This window comes from Saimiri boliviensis, chromosome 14 (genome assembly GCF_048565385.1).
Source record: "Saimiri boliviensis isolate mSaiBol1 chromosome 14, mSaiBol1.pri, whole genome shotgun sequence".
NCBI lineage: Eukaryota > Metazoa > Chordata > Mammalia > Primates > Cebidae > Saimiri > Saimiri boliviensis.
Genome location: NC_133462.1, coordinates 8530893 through 8549988, shown reverse-complemented (window position 1 = coordinate 8549988; position 19096 = coordinate 8530893). Strand labels below are relative to the sequence as shown.

The 19096-nt window shown below is 53.9% G+C and overlaps 1 protein-coding gene across 1 annotated transcript; it reads left to right on the top strand.

Annotated features, from left to right (window-relative positions):
- Window positions 1–1436: 1436 nt before the first annotated feature.
- Window positions 1437–18163, top strand: FCGRT (Fc gamma receptor and transporter). Its single transcript, XM_039467152.2, has 7 exons — window positions 1437–1540; window positions 2953–3039; window positions 3875–4126; window positions 4212–4487; window positions 16158–16427; window positions 17102–17218; window positions 17848–18163. The coding sequence occupies exons 2-7, from the start codon at window positions 2967–2969 to the stop codon at window positions 17955–17957; spliced, it is 1098 nt and encodes a 365-aa protein (XP_039323086.1). The 5' UTR covers window positions 1437–1540; window positions 2953–2966; the 3' UTR covers window positions 17958–18163.
- Window positions 18164–19096: the final 933 nt, after the last annotated feature.

The window sequence follows — 19096 nt, the reverse complement described above, 5'->3', positions numbered from 1 at the left end:
GAGGCTGAGGCAGGTGGAGTGTTTGACCTGAGAGGTGGACGCTACAGTGAACCGTGATTGTTCCACTGCAATCCAGCCAAACCCTCTCTCAAAAAGAAAGAAAGAAAAGACTTCATGTTTGTTATATGATTCAATTTCTTTTCTTTTTTTTTTTTTTTTTTTTTGAGACGAAGTTTCACTCTTGTTACCCAGGCTGGAGTGCAATGGCGCGATCTCGGCTCACCGCAACCTCCGCCTCCTGGGTTCAGGCAATTTTTCTGCCTCAGCCTCCTGAGTAGCTGGGATTACAGGCACGCGCCACCACGCCCAGCTAATTTTTTGTATTTTTAGTAGAGACGGGGTTTCACCATGTTCACCAGGATGGTCTCTATCTCTTGACCTCGTGATCCACCCGCCTCGGCCTCCCAAAGTACTGGGATTACAGGCTTCAGCCACCGCGCCGGGCCCTATATGATTCAATTTCTATGAAATGTGCGGAATAGGCAAATCTATCAAGACAGAAAGCACATGAATGGTGGCGGGGAGCTGGGAGCAGGGTGCTTAATGGGAACAGACCTTCTGTTTGGGGGCCATAAAAAAGCTCTGGAACTCGATAGAGGTGACAGTGGCACAGCATTGTAAATGTGTTAAATGACAGTAAGGGTAAATTTTTTTTTTTTGAGACAGAGCTTCGCTCTGTCCCCAGGCTGGAGTGCAGTGGCACCATCCCGCTCACTGCAATCTCTGCCTCCAGGGTTCAAGCGATTCTCCTGCCTCAGCCTCCCAAGTAGCTGAGATTACAGGCACGCGCCACCACACCTGGCTAATTTTTGTATTTTTAGTAGAGATGGGGTTTCACCATGTCGGCTAAGATGGTCTCGATCTCCTGACCTCGTGATCTGCCCGCCTCGGCCTCCCAAAGTCCTGGGATTACAGGCGTGAGTGACTGCGCCCGGCCAGTAAGGATAAATATTTTGAATATTTTACCACAATGAAACAAGTGCATGGGGAGCTTTGTAGCAGGAGTGTGGGCAGGGGCCGCAGCAGATGGGGACCGTGTGGCCACTGAAGCCCTATCAGAAGAATGTTAAAGGGCACCTGCAGGAACTTTTTAAGGGGATGCGGCGGTGGGGGAGGGCTTGAAGGAGGCACTATGGAGGCTTCCAGAATGTTCTGATGAACAGCGGGCGCTGGGGAGGGCCAGGGGGATACAAAGGGGCAGGAGGAGGATCCAGAGACCTCCAGCTTGCGGACTCCGGGAGCATCCAGTTTCCTCCCTAGCTCTGTCAAGAGTTCCCTGGGCGGTGGGCGCCCTCCAAGTCAAAAACAGGAACCATGGAGAAGGAAAAAAAAAGAGCCTCAAACGTTTTGAGAAACAAACAGGCTGGGCCTGGGGCCTGGGGTGTGCCCTGCAACTGGGGGGTGGGGCTGGATTTTCTTGGACTCAGGGAGCAGCAGCCTCCCCTCCCACAGGATGTGAGAGAGGAACCGGGGTCTCCAGTCACGGGAGCCCGGAGCCAGGCAGGGCCGCAGGCAGGAAGGGAGCGAGGCTGAAGGGAACGTGAGCAGAACAGGGCCCAACGGAGGGAGGAGGGGCTGGGGGTCTGGGCACTGGGTCTGAGGGAGGAGGGACTGGGGTCTGGACACTGGGTCTGAGAGAGGAGGGACTGGGGCCTGGATTCCTAGATCTGAGGGAGGAGGGACTGGGGCCTGGATTCCTAGATCTGAGGGAGGAGGGGCAGGAGCCTGGACTCCAGAGTCTGAGGGAGGAGGGGCTGGGGGCCTGGACACTGGGTCTGAGGGAGGAGGGGTTGGGGTCTGGACACTGGGTCTGAGGGAGGAGGGGCTGGGGCCTGGATTCCTAGATCTGAGGGAGGAGGGGCTGGGGGCCTGGACTCCCGGGTCTGAGGGAGGAGGGACTGGGAGCCTGGACTCCTGTATCTGAGGGAGGAGGGGCAGGGGCCTGGATTCCTAGATCTGAGGGAGGAGGGGCTGGGGGCCTGGATTCCTAGATCTGAGGGAGGAGGGGCAGGAGCCTGGACTCCCGGGTCTGAGGGAGGAGGGGCTGGGGGCCTGGACTCCCGGGTCTGAGGGAGGAGGGGCTGGGGGCGTGGACTCCCGGGTCTGAGGGAGGAGGGGCTGGGGGCCTGGATTCCTAGATCTGAGGGAGGAGGGGCTGGGGGCCTGGACTCCTGGGTCTGAGGGAGGAGGGGCTGGAGCCTGGACTCCTGGGTCTGAGGGAGGAGGGGCAGGAGCCTGGACTCCTGGGTCTGAGGGAGGAGGGGCTGGGGCCTGGATTCCTAGATCTGAGGGAGGAGGGGCTGGGGGCCTGGACTCCCGGGTCTGAGGGAGGAGGGGCTGGGGTCCTGGACTCCTGGGTCTGAGGGAGGAGGGGCTGGAGCCTGGACTCCTGGGTCTGAGGGAGGAGGGGCTGGGGTCCTGGACTCCTGGGTCCGAGGGAGGAGGGGCTGGGGTCCTGGACTCCTGGGTCTGAGGGAGGAGGGGCTGGAGCCTGGACTCCTGGGTCTGAGAGAGGAGGGGCTGGGGGCCTGGACTCCTGGGTCTGAGGGAGGAGGGGCTGGGGGCCTGGACTCCTGGGTCTGAGGGAGGAGGGGCTGGGGGCCTGGACTCCTGGGTCTGAGGGAGGAGGGGCTGGGGGCCTGGACTCCTGGGTCTGAGGGAGGAGGGGCTGGAGCCTGGACTCCTGGGTCTGAGGGAGGAGGGGCTGGAGCCTGAAGGCGGCGGAAGGGGCGGGGCCGGGACTCTCAGCCTATCAAGTTTCTGTAATTAATTAACCAGCGGAGCTCCAGTTTTGGGGTGAAAGGTCTCCGGGTGGGAGGCGGGCGTTGCTGGCGGTCTGGACGGAGCCCGCAGAGCCCCTCGTCGGCGTCCCGGTCCGGCCCTGCCCGCGAAGCCCGGGAGGAAGGGGCGGGCCGGGGGTCGGGAGGAGTCACGCGCCCCCTCCCGCCCCAGGTCGTCCTCTCAGCATGGGGGTCCCGCGGCCGCTGCCCTGGGCGCTGGGGCTCCTGCTCTTCCTCCTGCCCGGGAGCCTGGGCGCAGGTGAGGGCCGCTCGGGGCCGGGGCCGTGCAGCGGGCGGGCGGCGGGAGGCGACCCCGGGCGGGACGGGGCGAGGCCGGCGGGACCCGAGTTCCCCGCGAGCGCCGGGCGCTGCCTCCTCCGCTCCGTCCCCTACTCTCGGTCTCCTCCCCGGCCTGAGGCTGCAAACCGCCTGTCGCCTCTGTCTCTGGGTCTCCGTCCCCTTCTCTCTCCCTGGGTCTCTGTCCCCCTCTCTCCCTGGGTCTCTGTCCCCCTCTCTCCCTGGGTCTCTGTCCCCCTCTCTCCCTGGGTCTCTGTCCCCCTCTCTCCCTGGGTCTCTGTCCCCCTCTCTCCCTGGGTCTCTGTCCCCCTCTCTCCCTGGGTCTCTGTCCCCCTCTCTCCCTGGGTCTCTGTCCCTCTCTCTCCCTGGGTCTCTGTCCCCCTCTCTCTCTGGGTCTCTGTCCCCCCTTCTCTCTGGGTTTCTGTCCTCTCCTTTCTCTGGGTCTCTGTCCCACTCTCTCTTTCTGTCTCTCTGGGTCTCTGTCCCCCTCTCTCTCTAGGTCTCTGTCCCCCTCCATCTCTGTCCCCCTCTCTCTCTGGGTCTCTGTCCTCTCCTTTCTCTGGGTCTTTGTCCCACTCTCTCTCTCTGTCTCTCTGGGTCTCTGTTCCCCCCCTCCCCCGGTCTCTGTCCCCCTCTCTCTCTCTGAGTGTCTGTCCTTCTCTCTCTTGGTCTTTGTTCCTCTCTCGGAATCTATCCCCCTCCCTCCATAATAGATTCTTCTCCCTCCCTGGGTGTCTGTCCCACTGCGGTCTGGTTCCCTGCCCGTGCGCTCGCTTCAGCTCTGTCTCTGTCCGCAGAAAACCACGTCTCTCTCCTGTACCACCTCACCGCAGTGTCCTCGCCTGCCCCGGGGACTCCTGCCTTCTGGGTGTCGGGCTGGCTGGGCCCGCAGCAATACCTGAGCTACAGCAGCCTTCGGGGCCAGGCGGAGCCCTGTGGAGCTTGGGTCTGGGAAAACCAGGTGTCCTGGTATTGGGAGAAAGAAACCACAGATCTGAGGTTGAAGGAGAAGCTGTTTCTGGAAGCTTTCAAAGCTTTGGATGGAAAAGGTGAGACTCGGACTCCTGGGTCTCGAGGGGTGAGAGGCTGGGGCCGTGCTCCCGGGCCCCGCTTACCTGCGTGTGGGGACCCCAGGTCCATACACCCTGCAGGGGCTGCTGGGCTGTGAACTGGGTCCTGACAACGCCTCGGTGCCCACCGCCAAGTTCGCCCTGAACGGCGAGGAGTTCATGAGTTTCGACCTCAAGCAGGGCACCTGGGATGGGGACTGGCCCGAGGCCCTGGCCATCAGTCAGCGGTGGCAGCAGCAGGACAAGGCGGCCAGCAAGGAGCTTACCTTCCTGCTACACTCCTGCCCGTACCGGCTGCGGGAGCACCTGGAGAGGGGCCGCGGAAACCTGGAGTGGAAGGGTGAGCTCTCTGCAGCCCACGCTGTTCTGTCCTCTCCCCCGCCACGACCCCTGCCTCAGGGCCCCTGCCCGGACCCTCAGTTGGCCTCCCACTGAAGCCCAAGCTCTGCACCCCCTTCCTCAGGGGTCCTTCTGCACCCACCACCCCTGCCCCCTGCCCACTCACAGCCCTCACGTGGCTCCCCAGAGACCCCCCAGGACAAACACCTGGCTTCCTTGCCTCTTTATCTGTGTGTGTGTGATGGAGTCTCACTCTGTCGCCCACACAGGAGTGCGGTGGCGTGATCTTGGCTCACTGCAACCACTGCCTCCCAGGTTCAAGGAATTCTCCTGCCTCAGCCTCCCTGTAGTCCACAGGTGCTCACCATCACATCCAGCTAACTTTTGTATTTTTAGTAGAGATGAGGGTTCACAATGTTGGCCAGGCTGGTCTCGAACTCCTGACTTTGTGATCCACCCGCCTCGGCCTTCCAAAGTGCTGGGATTATAGGGGTGACCCACTGTGCCTGGCCCTTGCCTTTTTTCTTTTTTGAGACAGATTCTCACTCTGTCACCCCAGGCTGGAGTGTGGTGGCACAGTCTCGTCTCACTGCAGCCTGAACCTCCCAGGCTCAAGCCATCCTCTCACTTGAGCCTCCCAAGTAGCTGTGACAGCCCAGCAGCAGCACACCAGCTCACTTTATTTTTTCTGGACATGGTGTCTCACTATGTTGCCCAGGGTGATGTGGAACTCCTAGGCTCAAGTGACCCTCCTGCTTTGGCCTCCTGAGTAGCTGAGATTACAGGTGCACACCACCATACCTGCCTGTCACCCAGGCTGGAGTGCAGTGGCGCAATCTCAGCTCACTGCAACTTCCGCCTCTCAGGTTCAAACAATTCTCCTGTCTCAGCCTCCTGAGTAGCTAGGATTATAAGCGTCTGCCACCAAGGCCAACTAATTTTTTGTATTTTTAGTAGAGACGGGGTTTCGCCATGTTAGCCAGGCTGGTCTCAAACTCCTGACCTCAGGTGATCAGCCTGCCTCGGCCTCCCAAAGTGCTCAGATTACAGGCATGAACCACTGCGTCCAGCCTTTTTTTTTTTTTTTTTTTTGAGACAGTCGCTCTGTTGCTTTGGCCAGGCTGGTGTGCAACGGCATGATCTCAGCTCGCTGCAACCTCCGCCTCCTGGGTTCAAGCAATTCTCCTTCCACAGCCTCATGAGTAGCTGGCATTACAGGCACACATCACCACGCCCGGCTAATTTTTTGTATTTTTAGTAGAGACGGCGTTTCACCATGTTAGCTAGGCTGGTCTCAAGACTGCTGACTTCAAGTGATACACCCACCCCAGCCTCCCGAAGTGCTGGGATTACAGGCGTGAGCCACCGCGTCTGGCCATACCTGGCAAATTTTTAAAATTTGTTGTAGAGATGGCATCTCACTGTGCTGCCCAGGCTGGACTCAAAACTCCTGGCCTCAAACAGTTGTCCCACTTTGGCCTCCCAGAATACTGCGATGACAGGTGTGAGGCCTTCCTGGCTTCATGTCCTCCTCAGACCCACGCAGCAGCCGTCACAACAGCAGGGTCCTCCCTCTGAGCATTTGCTCGGCCACTTCCCCCTGCTGATCCACCCTCCCCTCTCTGCATATGCACCGGCCCTCCTTATTCTTCAAGGTCAGGGCTGGACATGAGTTCCTCTGAGAAGCCCTCCCTCCGCTCTGCAGGGCAGAGTTCACTGTTTTCCTCCCCGGAAGCCCCCACATCCCCATTCATTGAACAAATGTTGGCCAAGAGCATTCTGCAGTGCCAGGCACTGCTCTGGCCTTGAGCAAAGGGGGAAGTGACACAGTTCACCCTCTGGGGCTCCCAGGCTGCTGGAAAAAGATGTCAGCTGGGGAGTTGCGCAGATATTCACTCCAAGGGCCACAAAGGAGAAGCTGACATTCAAACAGGTAGATCTTCCTTTTTTTTGTTTTGAGGTGGAGTTTTGCTCTTGTTGCCCAGGCTGGAGTGCAGTGGCGCGATCTCAGCTCACTGCAACCTCCACCTCCTGGGTTCATGCGATTCCCCTGCCTCCGCCTCCTGAGTAGCTGGGACTACAGGCGCCCGCCACCACACCCGGCTGATTTTTTTTTTTTTTTTTTTTTTTTTTTTGGAGACAGAGTCTTGCTCTGTCACCAGGTGCCAGGCTGGAGTGCAGTGGTGCGATCTCGGCTCACTGTAACCTCCACCTCCCGGTTTCAAGCAGGTCTCCTGCCTCCGCCTCCCTAGTAGCTGGGACTGCTACTCGGGATGAGCCACCACACCTAGCTAAGTTTTGTATTTTTTAGTAGAGACGGGGTTTCACTATGTTGGCCAGGATGGCCTCGATCTCTTGACCTCGTGATCCGCCTGCCTCAGCCCCCCAAAAGTGCTTGGATTACCCGTGTGAGCCACTGCACCCGGACTGACTTTTTGTATTTTTAGTAGAGATGGGGTTTCTCCATGTTGGTCAGGCTGGTCTCGAACTCCCAACCTCAGGTAATCCACCTGTCTCCACCTCCCAAAGTGCTGGGATTACAAGTGGGAACCACCACGCCGGGCTCCTTCTTCCCTAAGTAGGGAATTTTTTTTTTTTTTTTTTGAAACAGATTCTCACTCTGTCACCCAGGCTGGAATGCAGTGGTGCAGTGGCGCGATCTTGCCTCACTGCAACCTCCGCCTCCCAGGGTCAAGCAATTCTCTTACTTCAGCCTCCCGAGTAGCTGGAATTACAGGCACACACCACCATGCCTGGCTAATTTTTATGTATTTACTAGAGACGGGATTTGACCATGCTGGCTAGAGTGGTCTCAAACTCCTGAGTTTGTGATCCACCCATGTCGGCCTCCCAAAGTGCTGTGATTACAGGCGAGAGCCACCATGCCCAGCCTAGGTAGGGAAAATTTCAAACCACGCTTAAGTAGAAACAGTAGTATAACAAGGACCAGGCACAGTGGCTCACACCTGTAATCCCAGCATTTTGGGAGACTGAGGCGGGTGGATCACTTGAGGTTGGGAGTTTGAGACCAGCCTGGCCAACATGGCAAAACCCATCTCTACTAAAAATACAAAAATTACAATAAATTTAAAAAAAAAATTACAATAAATAAAAGAAAGAAAGAAAAAAAAAAACTAAAAAAATTAGCCTGGTGTGGTTGCACGTGCCTGTAGTCCCAGCCACTGGGGAGGCTATGGTGGGAGGATCGTTTGAGCCCAGGAGTTTGAGGCTGCAGTTTCTGAACTATGATTGCAGCACTATACTCCAGCCCAGATGACAGAGCCAGACCCTGTCTCAAAATGAAAAAAATATGTATATGGTGGCTGGGTATGGTGGCTCACGCCTATAAATCCCAAAACTCTGGGAGGCTGAGGCAGGTGGATCACATAAGGTCAGAGTTCGAAACCAGCCTGGCCAACATGGGTGAAACCCCATCTCTACTAAAAATATAAAAATTAGCCAGGCATGGTGGTGCTCACCTACAATCCCAGCTACTCAGACAGAGGTTGTAGTGAGCCAAGATTGCACCATTGCACTCCAGCCTGGGTGACAAGAACAAAACTCTTGTCTCAAAAAAAAAAAAAAACAATCGGCCGGGCATGGTGGCTCAAGCCTGTAATCCCAGCACTTTGGGAGGCTGAGGCAGGTGGATCACAAGGTCAAGAGATCGAGACCATCCTGGTCAACATGGTGAAACCCCGTCTTTACTAAAAATACACAAAATTAGCTGGGCATGGTGGCGCGTGCCTGTTATCCCAGCTACTCAGGAGGCTGAGGCAGGAGAATTGCCTGAACCCAGGAGGTGGAGGTTGTGGTAAGCCGAGGTCACGCCATTGCACTCCAGCCTGGGTAACGAGCGAAACTCTGTCTCAAAAAAAAAAAACTATTTGTTTTGAAGTCCAATTTTTTTTTCTTTTTTTTTGAGATAGAGTCTCACTGTGTCACCCAGCCTGGAGTGCAGAGGTGAGATCTCAGCTCACTGCAACCTCTACCTCCCAGGTTCAAGCAATCCTCCTGCCTCAGCTTCCTGAATAGCTGGGAATACAGGTGCACACCACCATGCCCAGCTGATTTTTGTGTTTTTAGTAGAGACAGTTTCACCATGTTGGTCAGGCTGGTCTCGAACTCCTGACCTCATGATCCACCCACCTCGGCCTCCCAAAGGCTGGGATTAAATACAGATGTGAGCCATCAGGCCTGGCTGGAGTCCAGTTTTTTATCAGATAGGTATTTTGCAAGTATTTTTTTCACTCACTGGGTTTTCTTTTCATTGTTTTAACTGCGCCTTTCACAAAGGAGAAGTTTTTAATTTTGATGAAATCCAGTTTATTCTTTTTTTCCTAGCATGGATTATGCTTTTGGTGTTTTATCTCTCAAGTAATTGCTAAACCAAACAGCTAGATCTGTGTATCTTCAGAGTTTTAAAGTTTTGTGTTTTACAGTTAGGTCTGTGATTCATTTTGAGGTAGTTTGAGTTAATTGTGATATTGAGTGTCTTTCGATTTATGGGTTTCCATTTTCTTTTTTTTCTCTTGTGATTGTGCTTTGAAGTAAGTCAGCTGTACGTCCTGTTTGAGTTTCCTGCAGACTGGGCTTTGCTCTTTTCATTCTGTGATGTTGCTGGACATAGTACTCCTTCCCTTCTGTAAAGGAGCGGCTCAGTCTAGAAGCTTAATCAGATTCTGGTTCAATTTTTATGGCAAGAAAACTTCCTGGGTTGTTGGTGCGTACGTCTGTGCGCACAGGCTGCAAACACTGCAAACACAGCACAGAGTAGCTGTGCTGCAGACCGCTAGATCCAGGTGCTGTTATGAAGTTCTCCGTCAGGTTTTCTCCTGATGGTTTTAGCAGGCAGCAGTAGCATTGCCTTAATCTTTTTTTTTTTTTTTTTTGAGAGGGAGTCTCGCTCTCGCTCAGTCTCCAGGCTGGAGAGTGCAGTGGCACGATCTTGGCTCACTGCCTCCTCTGCCTCCCGGGTTTAAGTGATTCTCCTGCCTCAGCCTCCTGAGTAAGCTGGGATTTCAGGTGCACACCTGAGATCTAATTTTTGGTTCTTTTTGTTTGTTTTTTGTTTTTTGTTTTTTGTTTTTTTTTTGAGACGGAGTTTCACTCTTGTTACCCAGGCTGGAGTGCAATGGCGCGATCTCGGCTCACCGCAACCTCCGCCTCCTGGGTTCAGGCAATTCTCCTGCCTCAGCCTCCTGAGTAGCTGGGATTACAGGCACACGCCACCATGCCCAGCTAATTTTTTGTATTTTTTTTTTTAGTAGAGACGGGGTTTCACCATGTTGACCAGGATGGTCTCCATCTCTTGACCTCGTGATCCACCCGCCTCGGCCTCCCAAAGTGCTGGGATTACAGGCTTGAGCCACCGCGCTTGGCCAATTTTTGGTTCTTTAGTAGAGATGGGGTTGCACCAGGTTGGCCGGGATGGATTTTTTTTCTTTTCTTTTTTTTTTGAGACAGAGTTTCCTTCTTGTTGCTCAGGTTGGAATACAATGGTACGATCTGGGCTCATTGCAACCTCCACCTCCTGGGTTCAAGTGTTTTTCCTGCCTCAGCCTCCAGAGTAGCTGGGTCTACTGGCATGCGGCACCATGCCCAGCTCATTTTTGTAGTTTTAGTAGAGACAGGGTTTCTCCTTGTTGGCCAGACTGGTCTTGAACTTCTGACCTCAGGTGATCTGCCTGCCTTAGCTTCCCAAAGTGCTGGGATTAGAGATGTGAACTGCCACCGCACCTGGCCTGGTTTGGTAATTTGTTAAACAAAACCAGAGGCCAGACAGATTTCCTGTGCTTAGATTTAGTCTATATTGGAAGTACCCTGGAGGCGAAAGGCTCGGGCTGTGAGCCCCACACAGGAAGATACAGATTTGCTGAAAAGAATAGTAAACATAAAGCAGAACCCAGAACTGCTGATGGCCGTCAGCCCGGCCCCTCCATTCCATCTGACTGCAGCAAATTCTGCCAGCTTGCCAGAGAAGCAGCTCGAGGGGAGAAAAGCTGCTGGGCTTTCTTGAAGCAGCAAGTGTGTTTTCTGCTGAGCAACCAAAACCAAGATCCCAGCCGAGACCCACAGTTGCCCAGATCCACCCGCCCTGAACGGAACTTGGGCAGTAATGTCCAGCCCTGGGCAGTTGCTGAAATCTTTTTTTTCTTTTTCTTTTTTTGAGTTTGGATCTTGTTTTGTCGCCCAGACTGGAGTGGCGTGGCGTGGCGTGGCGTGGCGTGGCATAGTCACAGCTCCGTGTAGCCTTGGACTCCCAAGCTCCAGCAATCCTCCCGCCTCGGCCTCCCAAGTAGCTGGGACTGTAGGCACACGCCACCACAGCTGGCTAACATTTTCTATTTTTTGCAGAGATGGGGGTCTCACTTTGTTGCCCAGGCTGGTCTAGAAATCCTGGGCTTGGCCAGGCGCATCCCAGCACTTTGAGAGGCCGCAGTGGGTGGATCACAAGGTCAGGAGTTCGAGAACAGCCTGGCCAACATGGTGAAACCCTGTTATACTTAAAACACAAAAATTAGCCAAGCGTGGTGGTGGGCACCTGTGGTACCAGCTACTTAGGGGGCTGAAGCAGGAGAATAGCTTGAACCCAGGAGGCATAGGTTGCAGTGAGCTGAGATCATGCCATTATACTCAGCCTGGGTGACAGTGAGATTCCAACTCAAAAAAAAAAAAAAAGAATCCTGGGCTTAAGGGATCCTCCTGCTTTGGCCTCCCTAAGTGCTGGGGTTGCTGGCATGAGCCACCACACCCGGCTTTGTGTGTGTGTGTGTGTGTGCGTGTGTGTGTGAGAGTGTGACAGGCCCTTGCACTGTTGCTCAGGCTGGAGTGTAGTAGCGGGTTATAGTTCACTGCAGCCTCAACCTCCCAAGCTTAAGCAGTCCTCCCACCTCAGCCTCCCTGAGTGAATGAGGCCACAGGTGTGAACTACCACACGCAGTTAATGTTTTAAATTTTTCATAGAGACGGGGTTTCTCCATGTCACCCAGGCTGGTCTTGAACTCCTGGCTTTCAGAGATCCTCCTGCCTCAGCTTCCCACAGTTCTGAGATTACAGGCATAAACTACTGCATCCAATCTTTCTTCACTTTCTTAACAAAAGCTTTGGATGAACAAAAATTCGTATTTTTGGTGAAGTTCAGTTTATCGATTTCCATTTATTTCATAAAGTTTATAAATTTTAATCGGTTTTTTTTTTTTTTTAAGATGGGGTTTCACCATGAAGGCCAGGCTGGTCTTGAACTCCTGACCTCAGGTGATCCACCCACCTCGGCCTCCCAAAGTGCTAGGATTACAGGCGTGAGCTACCGCACCAGGCCCTTAACCTTTTTTTTTTTTGAGATGGAGTCTCGCTCTGTCACCCAGGCTGAAGTGCAGTGGCACCATCTCAGCTTACTGCAACCTCCACCTCCTGGGTTCAATCAGTTCTCCTGCCTCAGCCTCCCAAGTAGGTAGGATTACAGGCACCACCACACCTGGCTAACTTTTGTATTTTTAGTAGAGACAGGGTTTCACCATGTTGGTCAGGCTGGTCTCCAACTCCTGATCTCGTGATCTGCCTGCCTGGCCTCCCAAAGTGCTGGGATTACAGGTATGAGCCACTGCGCCTGGCATAAATTTTAACTTATACAAAGCTCAATTTTATCTTTAATTCTGTAGCTTTTTTGTGTATTCTCTTTAAGGGGTCTTTCCTCTGAGTTATGAAGGTATTCACCTATGTCTTCTAGAAGCTTGGTTGATAAATAGCTTTCACATTAGTGATATCATCCATTTTGACTCAGTTGCACCTTAGGATGAGGGTAGGGATGGAGGTTCATACATCCGGTTAGCCCAGCATCCTTTGTTGCTAGACCATCATCTCTGCTCCCTCAGTGAACTGCAGGGGAGTGTGTTTCGTAGGTAAAGTGTGGATCTGCTTCTAACCCTCTCCATTCTGCTGATTTATTGGACAGACTTAGTGCCAGTACCTCACTCTCTTGATTTGATTTAGCTTTATGGAAAGTTCTGATATCTAGACTGGGCGTGGTGGCTCACATCTGTAATCCCAGCACTTTGGGAGGCCGAGGCGAGCGGATCACGAGGTCAGGAAATCGAGACCATCCTGGCCAACATGGTGAAACCCCATCTCTACTAAATACAAAAAATAAGCTGGGTGTGGTGGTGCATGCCTTCAGTCCCAGCTACTTGAGAGACTCGGGCAGGGGAATTACTTGAAACTGAGAGGCAGAGATGGCAGTGAGCTAAGATTGCGCCACTGCACTCCAGCCCAGGCGACAGAGCAACACTCTGTCTCAAAAAAAAAAAAAAAAAAAAAAGGCCGAGTGCCGTGGCTCACGCCTGTAATCCCAGCACTTTGGGAGGCTGAGGCGGGTGGATCACGAGATAAGGAGATCGAGACCATCCTGGTCAACATGGTGAAACCCCGTCTCTACTAAAAATACAAAAAATTAGCCAGGTGTGGCACGTGCCTGTAATCCCAGCTACTCGAGAGGCTGAGGCAGGAGAATTGCCTGAACCCAGGAGGTGGAGGTTGCGGTGAGCCGAGATCACGCCATTGCACTCCAGCCTGGGTAACAAGTGCGAAACTCCATCTAAAAAAAAAAAAAAAAAAAATTCCCTGGCATGTTGGTGGTGGGCGCCTGTAGTCTCAGCTACTCTGGAGGCTGAGGCAGGAGAATCACTTGAACCTGGGAGGCAGAGGTTGCAGTGAGCCGAGATTGTGCTATTGCCCTCCAACCTGGGGGACAGAGAATCGATCTTTAAAAAAAAAAAAGAAAATTTTGCAATCTAGTAGTTAACTTTTCCAGCTTTATCACCTGTTTTTTTTACCCCCCCACACCCGAGATGGAGTTTGGCTCGTTACCCAGGCTGGAGTGCAATGGCGCGATCTCGGCTCACCGCAACCTCTGCCTCCTGGGTTCAGGCAATTCTCCTGCCTCAGCCTCCCGAGTAGCTGGGACTACAGGCATGCGCCACCATGCCCAGCTAATTTTTTTTTGTATTTTTAGTAGAGACGGGGTTTCACCATGTTGACCAGGATGGTCTCGATCTCTTGACCTCGTGATCCACCTGCTTCGGCCTCCCAAAGTGTATCACCTGTTTTTATAGGTTACTTGCATTTCTATGTACATTTTATTTTTTAGACACGGGGTCTCTCTGTGTTGCCCAGGCTGTAGTGCAATGGTTATACACAGGTGGGATCATAATCACTGCAGCCTCAAACTCCTGGGCTCAGGCATTCCTCCTGCCTCAGCCTCTAGAGTAGGTGGGACTATAGGTGCATGCCACCACACTGGCTAATTTTTAAATTTTTAGTAGAATCTAAGCCTTCCTATGTTGCCCAGACTGGTCTCCAATTCCTGGGCTCAAGTGATCCGCCCACCTTATCCTCCCAAAATGCTGGGATTTCAGGCATGAGATGCTAATACTATGTTTAAATGTTCTGAATCTTTTTTTTTTTTAATCTACTTTTTTTTTTTTTAAGACAGAGTCTCGATCTGTCAACCAGGCTGGAGTGCAATGGTGCCATCTTGGCTCACTGCAACCTCCACCTCCCGGGTTCATGTGATTCTCTTGCCTCAGCCTCCCGAGTAGCTGGGATTACAGGCCCCTGCCACACCTGGCTAATTTTTTGTATTTTTTAGTAGAGACAGGGTTTCACCATTTTGGTGAGGCTGGTCTCAAACTCCTGACCCTCGTGGTCTGCCCACCTCAGCCTCCCAAAGTGCTGTGATGACAGACGTGAGCCCCTGAGCCTGGCCTGAATCTATTTGTTTTTAATTTTTTTAATTAAAAAAAGATTTTTTTTGCCGGGCGCGGTGGCTCACGCCTGTAATCCCAGCACTTTGGGAGGCTGAGGCGGGTGGATCACGAGGTCAAGAGATCGAGACCATCCTGGTCAACATGGTGAAACCCCGTGTCTACTAAAAATACAAAAAATTAGCTGGGCATGGTGGCGGGTGCCTGTAATCCCAGCTACTCAGGAGGCTGAGGCAGGAGAATTGCCTGAACCCAGGAGGCGGAGGTTGTGGTGAGCCGAGATTGTGCCATTGCACTCCAGCCTGGGTAACAAGAGCGAAACTCCGTCTCAAAAAAAAAAATAAATAAAAATAAAAAAAGATTTTTTTTAATTGAGACGGGGTTTCACCATGTCTGTCAGACTGGTCTCGATCTCCGACCTCAGGTAATCCGCCGCCTCGGCCTCCCAAAGTGAGTCTGAATCTATTTTTATGAGAGATGTTGGCCTCCAGTTTTCTTTCTTGTAGTGCCCTTTGTTGTCAAGATTATGCTGACCTCATAAAATGTGTTCGGAGAAGCACTTGGCGAGGCTGAGGTGGGCGGATCATGAAGTCAGGAGTTCAAGACCAGCCTGGCCAACATGGTGAAACCCCATCTCTATTAAAAATACAAAAATTGGCCGGGCGCGGTGGCTCAAGCCTGTAATCCCAGCACTTTGGGAGGCCGAGGCAGGTGGATCACGAGGTCAAGAGATCGAGACCATCCTGGTCAACATGGTGAAACCCCGTCTCTACTAAAAATACTGAAAATTAGCTGGGCATGGTGGCGTGTGCCTGTAATCCCAGCTACTCAGGAGGCTGAGGCAGGAGAATTGCCTGAACCCAGGAGGCGGAGGTTGCGGTGAGCCAAGATCGTGCCATTGCACTCCAGCCTGGGCAACAAGAGCGAAACTCCGTCTCAAAAAAAAAAAAAAAAAAAAAAAAATTAGCCAGGCATTGTGGCGCGTACCTGTAATCCCCAGCCACTCGGGAGACTGAGGCATGAGAATTGCTTGAACCGGGATCTGGGAGGTGGAGGTTGCAGTGAGCTGAGATCGCACCACTGCACTCCAGCGTGGGCTACAGAAGAGACTCTGTCTCAAAAAAAAAAAAAACGTGTTGAGAGAGTGTTTCCTCTGTTTTACTCCCTGAAAGAGTTAGCAGTGGAGTGGAATCATTTCTTCATTAGTTGTTTGGAAGAATTCATTAATTGATGTCTTCTGGACCTGGAATTTTAGTTTTCAAAATGTTTGAAACTGTGGATTAAACATTTTAGTTACAGGACTGCTGACGTTTTAAATTTCTTCTTGTGTCAGTTTAGAAGGTTGTATTTCTCAGGAATGTGTTTATTCTAAATTTTCAAATGTGTCGGTGTGGAATTTTTCATAATTATCCTCTTACTACCATTTTTTCCCCCCAAGACGAGGGCTTGCTCTGTCACCCAGGCTGGAGTGCAGTGGCGCGATCTCGGCTCACTGCAACCTCTGCCTCCCCGTTCAAGCGATTCTCCTGCCTCAGCCTCCCGAGTAGCTGGGACTACAGGCACGGGGCTAATTTTTCTATTTTTAGTGGAGTCAGGGTCTCGCCATGTTGCCAGGCTGGTGTGGAACTCTTGACTTCGGGTGATCCATCCACTGCAGCCTCCAAGAGTGCTGGGATTATAGGCGTGAGCCACCATGCCCAGCCCAGGGAGGTGACATCTTGAGGAGACACCTGGAAGGGTGGATAGGTTGAGTCTCTCTCACCTGGGAAGTGCCTCCCCCTTTACCACCGTATTCTCCGGGGTTAGCGCAGTGCAAACATGGAGGCCTCTTTGAGTCCCTATCTAGCCCTGGTCCTGGGAGCAGTGGGCTCGGGTCTGGGGGCTTAGATCTGCCTCTCTGGTTCCTGCAGAGCCGCCCTCCATGCGCCTGAAGGCCCGACCCGGCAGCCCTGGCTTTTCCGTGCTCACCTGCAGTGCCTTCTCCTTCTACCCCCCGGAGCTGCAGCTTCGATTCCAGCGGAATGGGCTGGCCGCTGGCACCGGCGAGGGCGACTTCGGCCCCAACGGTGACGGCTCCTTCCACGCCTGGTCCTCACTGACAGTCAAAAGTGGCGACGAGCACCACTACTGCTGCATCGTGCAGCACGCGGGCCTCGCACAGCCCCTCAGGGTGGAGCTGGGTGAGGCTCCGCCCGGCGGCGATGCTCCCGGTGTCTTTCATGTGGCCTTGCCTCGCTGCTGCACCGGTCCTTCTTGAGTCTGACCTTCCTCCCTGCTGCTGCTGCTGCCTCCTTGAATCTGACCGGCTTGTGCCTCGCACCTGCCAGTGCGACAAAGCCTGATGGCTTGCCCTCCCCAAGGCCGACTGCCCTCTGTCCTGCTGCTTCTGGCCTCACTGAGTCTGAGGAGCTGTTAACCACCATGGCCAGTTCCCCCTGAGTCTGACCATCTTCCGTCCTGCTGCTGCTGCCGCGGCTCTTCGTGGAATCTGACCATTCGTTGTCTGCTATGCCCGTCCTCACCAGCACTGACCGCCTGCTGCCTTGCTACTTCCGGTGCCCGTGGGGCTGACCTCCCACTGCTCTGCCTGCCCCTCGCGTCTGCACCGGGACAGCCCCGGCCTGCCGCGGCCGGTCCACCGCCGGTGTTCCCGCAGCCGCTGGCGCCCTGGCTGCTTCTTGTGTCCAGCCTGGGGGCACTCTGCCCGGATCACCCGCCTGGCCTTTCCCCTGCGCATCAGACACTTGGCGCGGGGATCTCCGAGGCGGGGAGGGGCTGGGAGCCCCCAGTTCCGTGTCCTGACCGGGTGGGGCGGAGGGGCTGCCCTTCATCTCACCGTGTTCTCTGGCTGCAGAATCTCCAGCCAAGTCCTCGGTGCTTGTTGTGGGAATCGTCGTCGGCGTCTTGCTGCTGACGGCAGCGGCTGTGGGAGGAGCTCTGTTGTGGCGAAGGATGAGGAGTGGGCTGCCAGGTATGGGCGGCCTCGGCGAGAGGGACCCACAGACCCGGGAGGACAGAGACCCAAAGGGGGGGACAGAAGCCCAGAGCGGGGGACAGAGGCCCAAAGAGGGGGACAGAGGCCGGGTGCAGTGGCTCAGGCTTGTAATCCCAGCACTTTGGGAGGCTGAGGCGGACAGGCAGATCACGAGGTCAGGAGATCGAGACCATCCTGGCTGACCTGGTGAAATCCCATTTACTAAAAATACAAAAAATTAGCCAGGCGTGGTGGCAGGTGCCTGTAGTCCCAGCGGCTTAGGAGGCTAAGGCAGGAGAATCCCTGGAATCCAGGAGGCGGAGGTTGCAGTGAGTCGAGACTTCACCGCTGCACTCCGGCCTGGGTGACAGAGCGAGACTCCATCTCAAGAACCAAAAAAGAGGGGACAGAGGCCCAAAGGGGGACAAACCCGGGGGGGGGACAGAGACCCAGAGAGGGCGGCAAAGCTGTAGAAAGGGGGGACAAAGAATTGGGAGAAGAAAGCGGAGACAGACCCAGAAGGAAGGGGGCAGAGACTGAGGGAGAGTGTGTGACACAGATGGGGCGGGCCAGGCAGACCCAGAGCGCCTCGGAGATGCCGACGATCTCCCGCTCTCTCTCCTCAGCCCCTTGGATCTCCCTCCGTGGAGACGACGCCGGGGCCCTCCTGCCCACCCCGGGGGAGGCCCAGGATGCTGACTGGAAAGATGCACATGTGAGCCCAGCCACTGCCTGACCGTCCACCTTCTGACCGCTGACAGTGAATGCGGTCAGGCTCCCTTCGTGCTGTGAGACCTCCCGGAACACTGGCATCTCTGAGCCTCCGGAAGGAGTCTTGGGCCCCGTTGTCCTCTGGAGCCCTGTCCTGTGGTCTGCCTCAGTTTCCCCTCCTAACACATGGCTGTTTTCCACTTCGACAATATAACACGAGTTTAGGCCCAATCCGTGTGTTCTCATTTTTTCAGGCAGGGGAGGTAAGGGAATGAGTGGGGACTGCATGGCAGGGCCTCAGAGCTCTCCTGCTGGTCACATGCCGCCGTGAGGAACCTGCCGGTTTTATACTTCGGGTCATGTATTTTCCTTTTCTGTTTTTGAGACAGAGTCTCGCTCTATTGTCCAGGCTGGCTTGCAGTGGTGTGATCTCGGTTCACCACAAGCTCTGCCCCTTGGGTTCAAGCGATTCTCCTGCCTCAGCCTCCCGAGTAGCTGGGATTACGGGCACGTGCCACCACATCGGCTAATTTTTTGTATTTTTTAGAGACAAGATTTCACCATGTTAGGCTGGTTTTGAACCCCTGACCTCAAATGATCTGCTCGCCTTGGCCCCTCAAAGTGGTGGGATTATAGGCATTGAGCTACTGCACCCGGCCCAAGGCCATGTATTTTTTTAAATTTAATTTTATTTTATTTCTTTTTTTTTTTTTTTTTTTTTTTTTTTTTGAGACGGAGTTTTGCTCTTGTTACCCACGCTGGAGTACAGTGGCGCAATCTTGGCTCACTGCAACCTTTGCCTTGTGGGTTCAAGCCATTCTCCTGCCTCAGCCTTCCGAGGAGCTGGGAATACAGGTGCCCACCACCACGCCCGTCTTAATTTTTGTATTTTTAGTAGAGATGGGGTTTCACCATGTTGGCCAGTTTGGTCTCGAACTCCTGACCTCAGGTGATCCGCCCGCCTCAGCCTCCCAAAGTGCTGGGATTACAGGCGTGAGCCACCGCTCTCGTCCGCTCATGTATTCTCAATTCATACATTTTACAAATATTTACTGGATGACTCCGTGCCAGGCATTTTGAGGCATTATCGGCTAGTATCTGACCACCTGAATCCTTGGAGCAGAAGAGGAGGGAGGAGCACTGTTCCCTCTTGGAGGAAGTAGG

Excerpts from the sequence above, each read along its gene's own strand:
- FCGRT (XM_039467152.2), top strand. The coding sequence starts at position 2,967 with ATGGGGGTCCCGCGGCCGCTGCCCTGGGCGCTGGGGCTCCTGCTCTTC. Across the intron at positions 16,428-17,101 it reads GCCCCTCAGGGTGGAGCTGG|AATCTCCAGCCAAGTCCTCG; the intron begins GTGAGGCTCCGC and ends CTCTGGCTGCAG. Across the intron at positions 17,219-17,847 it reads GATGAGGAGTGGGCTGCCAG|CCCCTTGGATCTCCCTCCGT; the intron begins GTATGGGCGGCC and ends CTCTCTCCTCAG.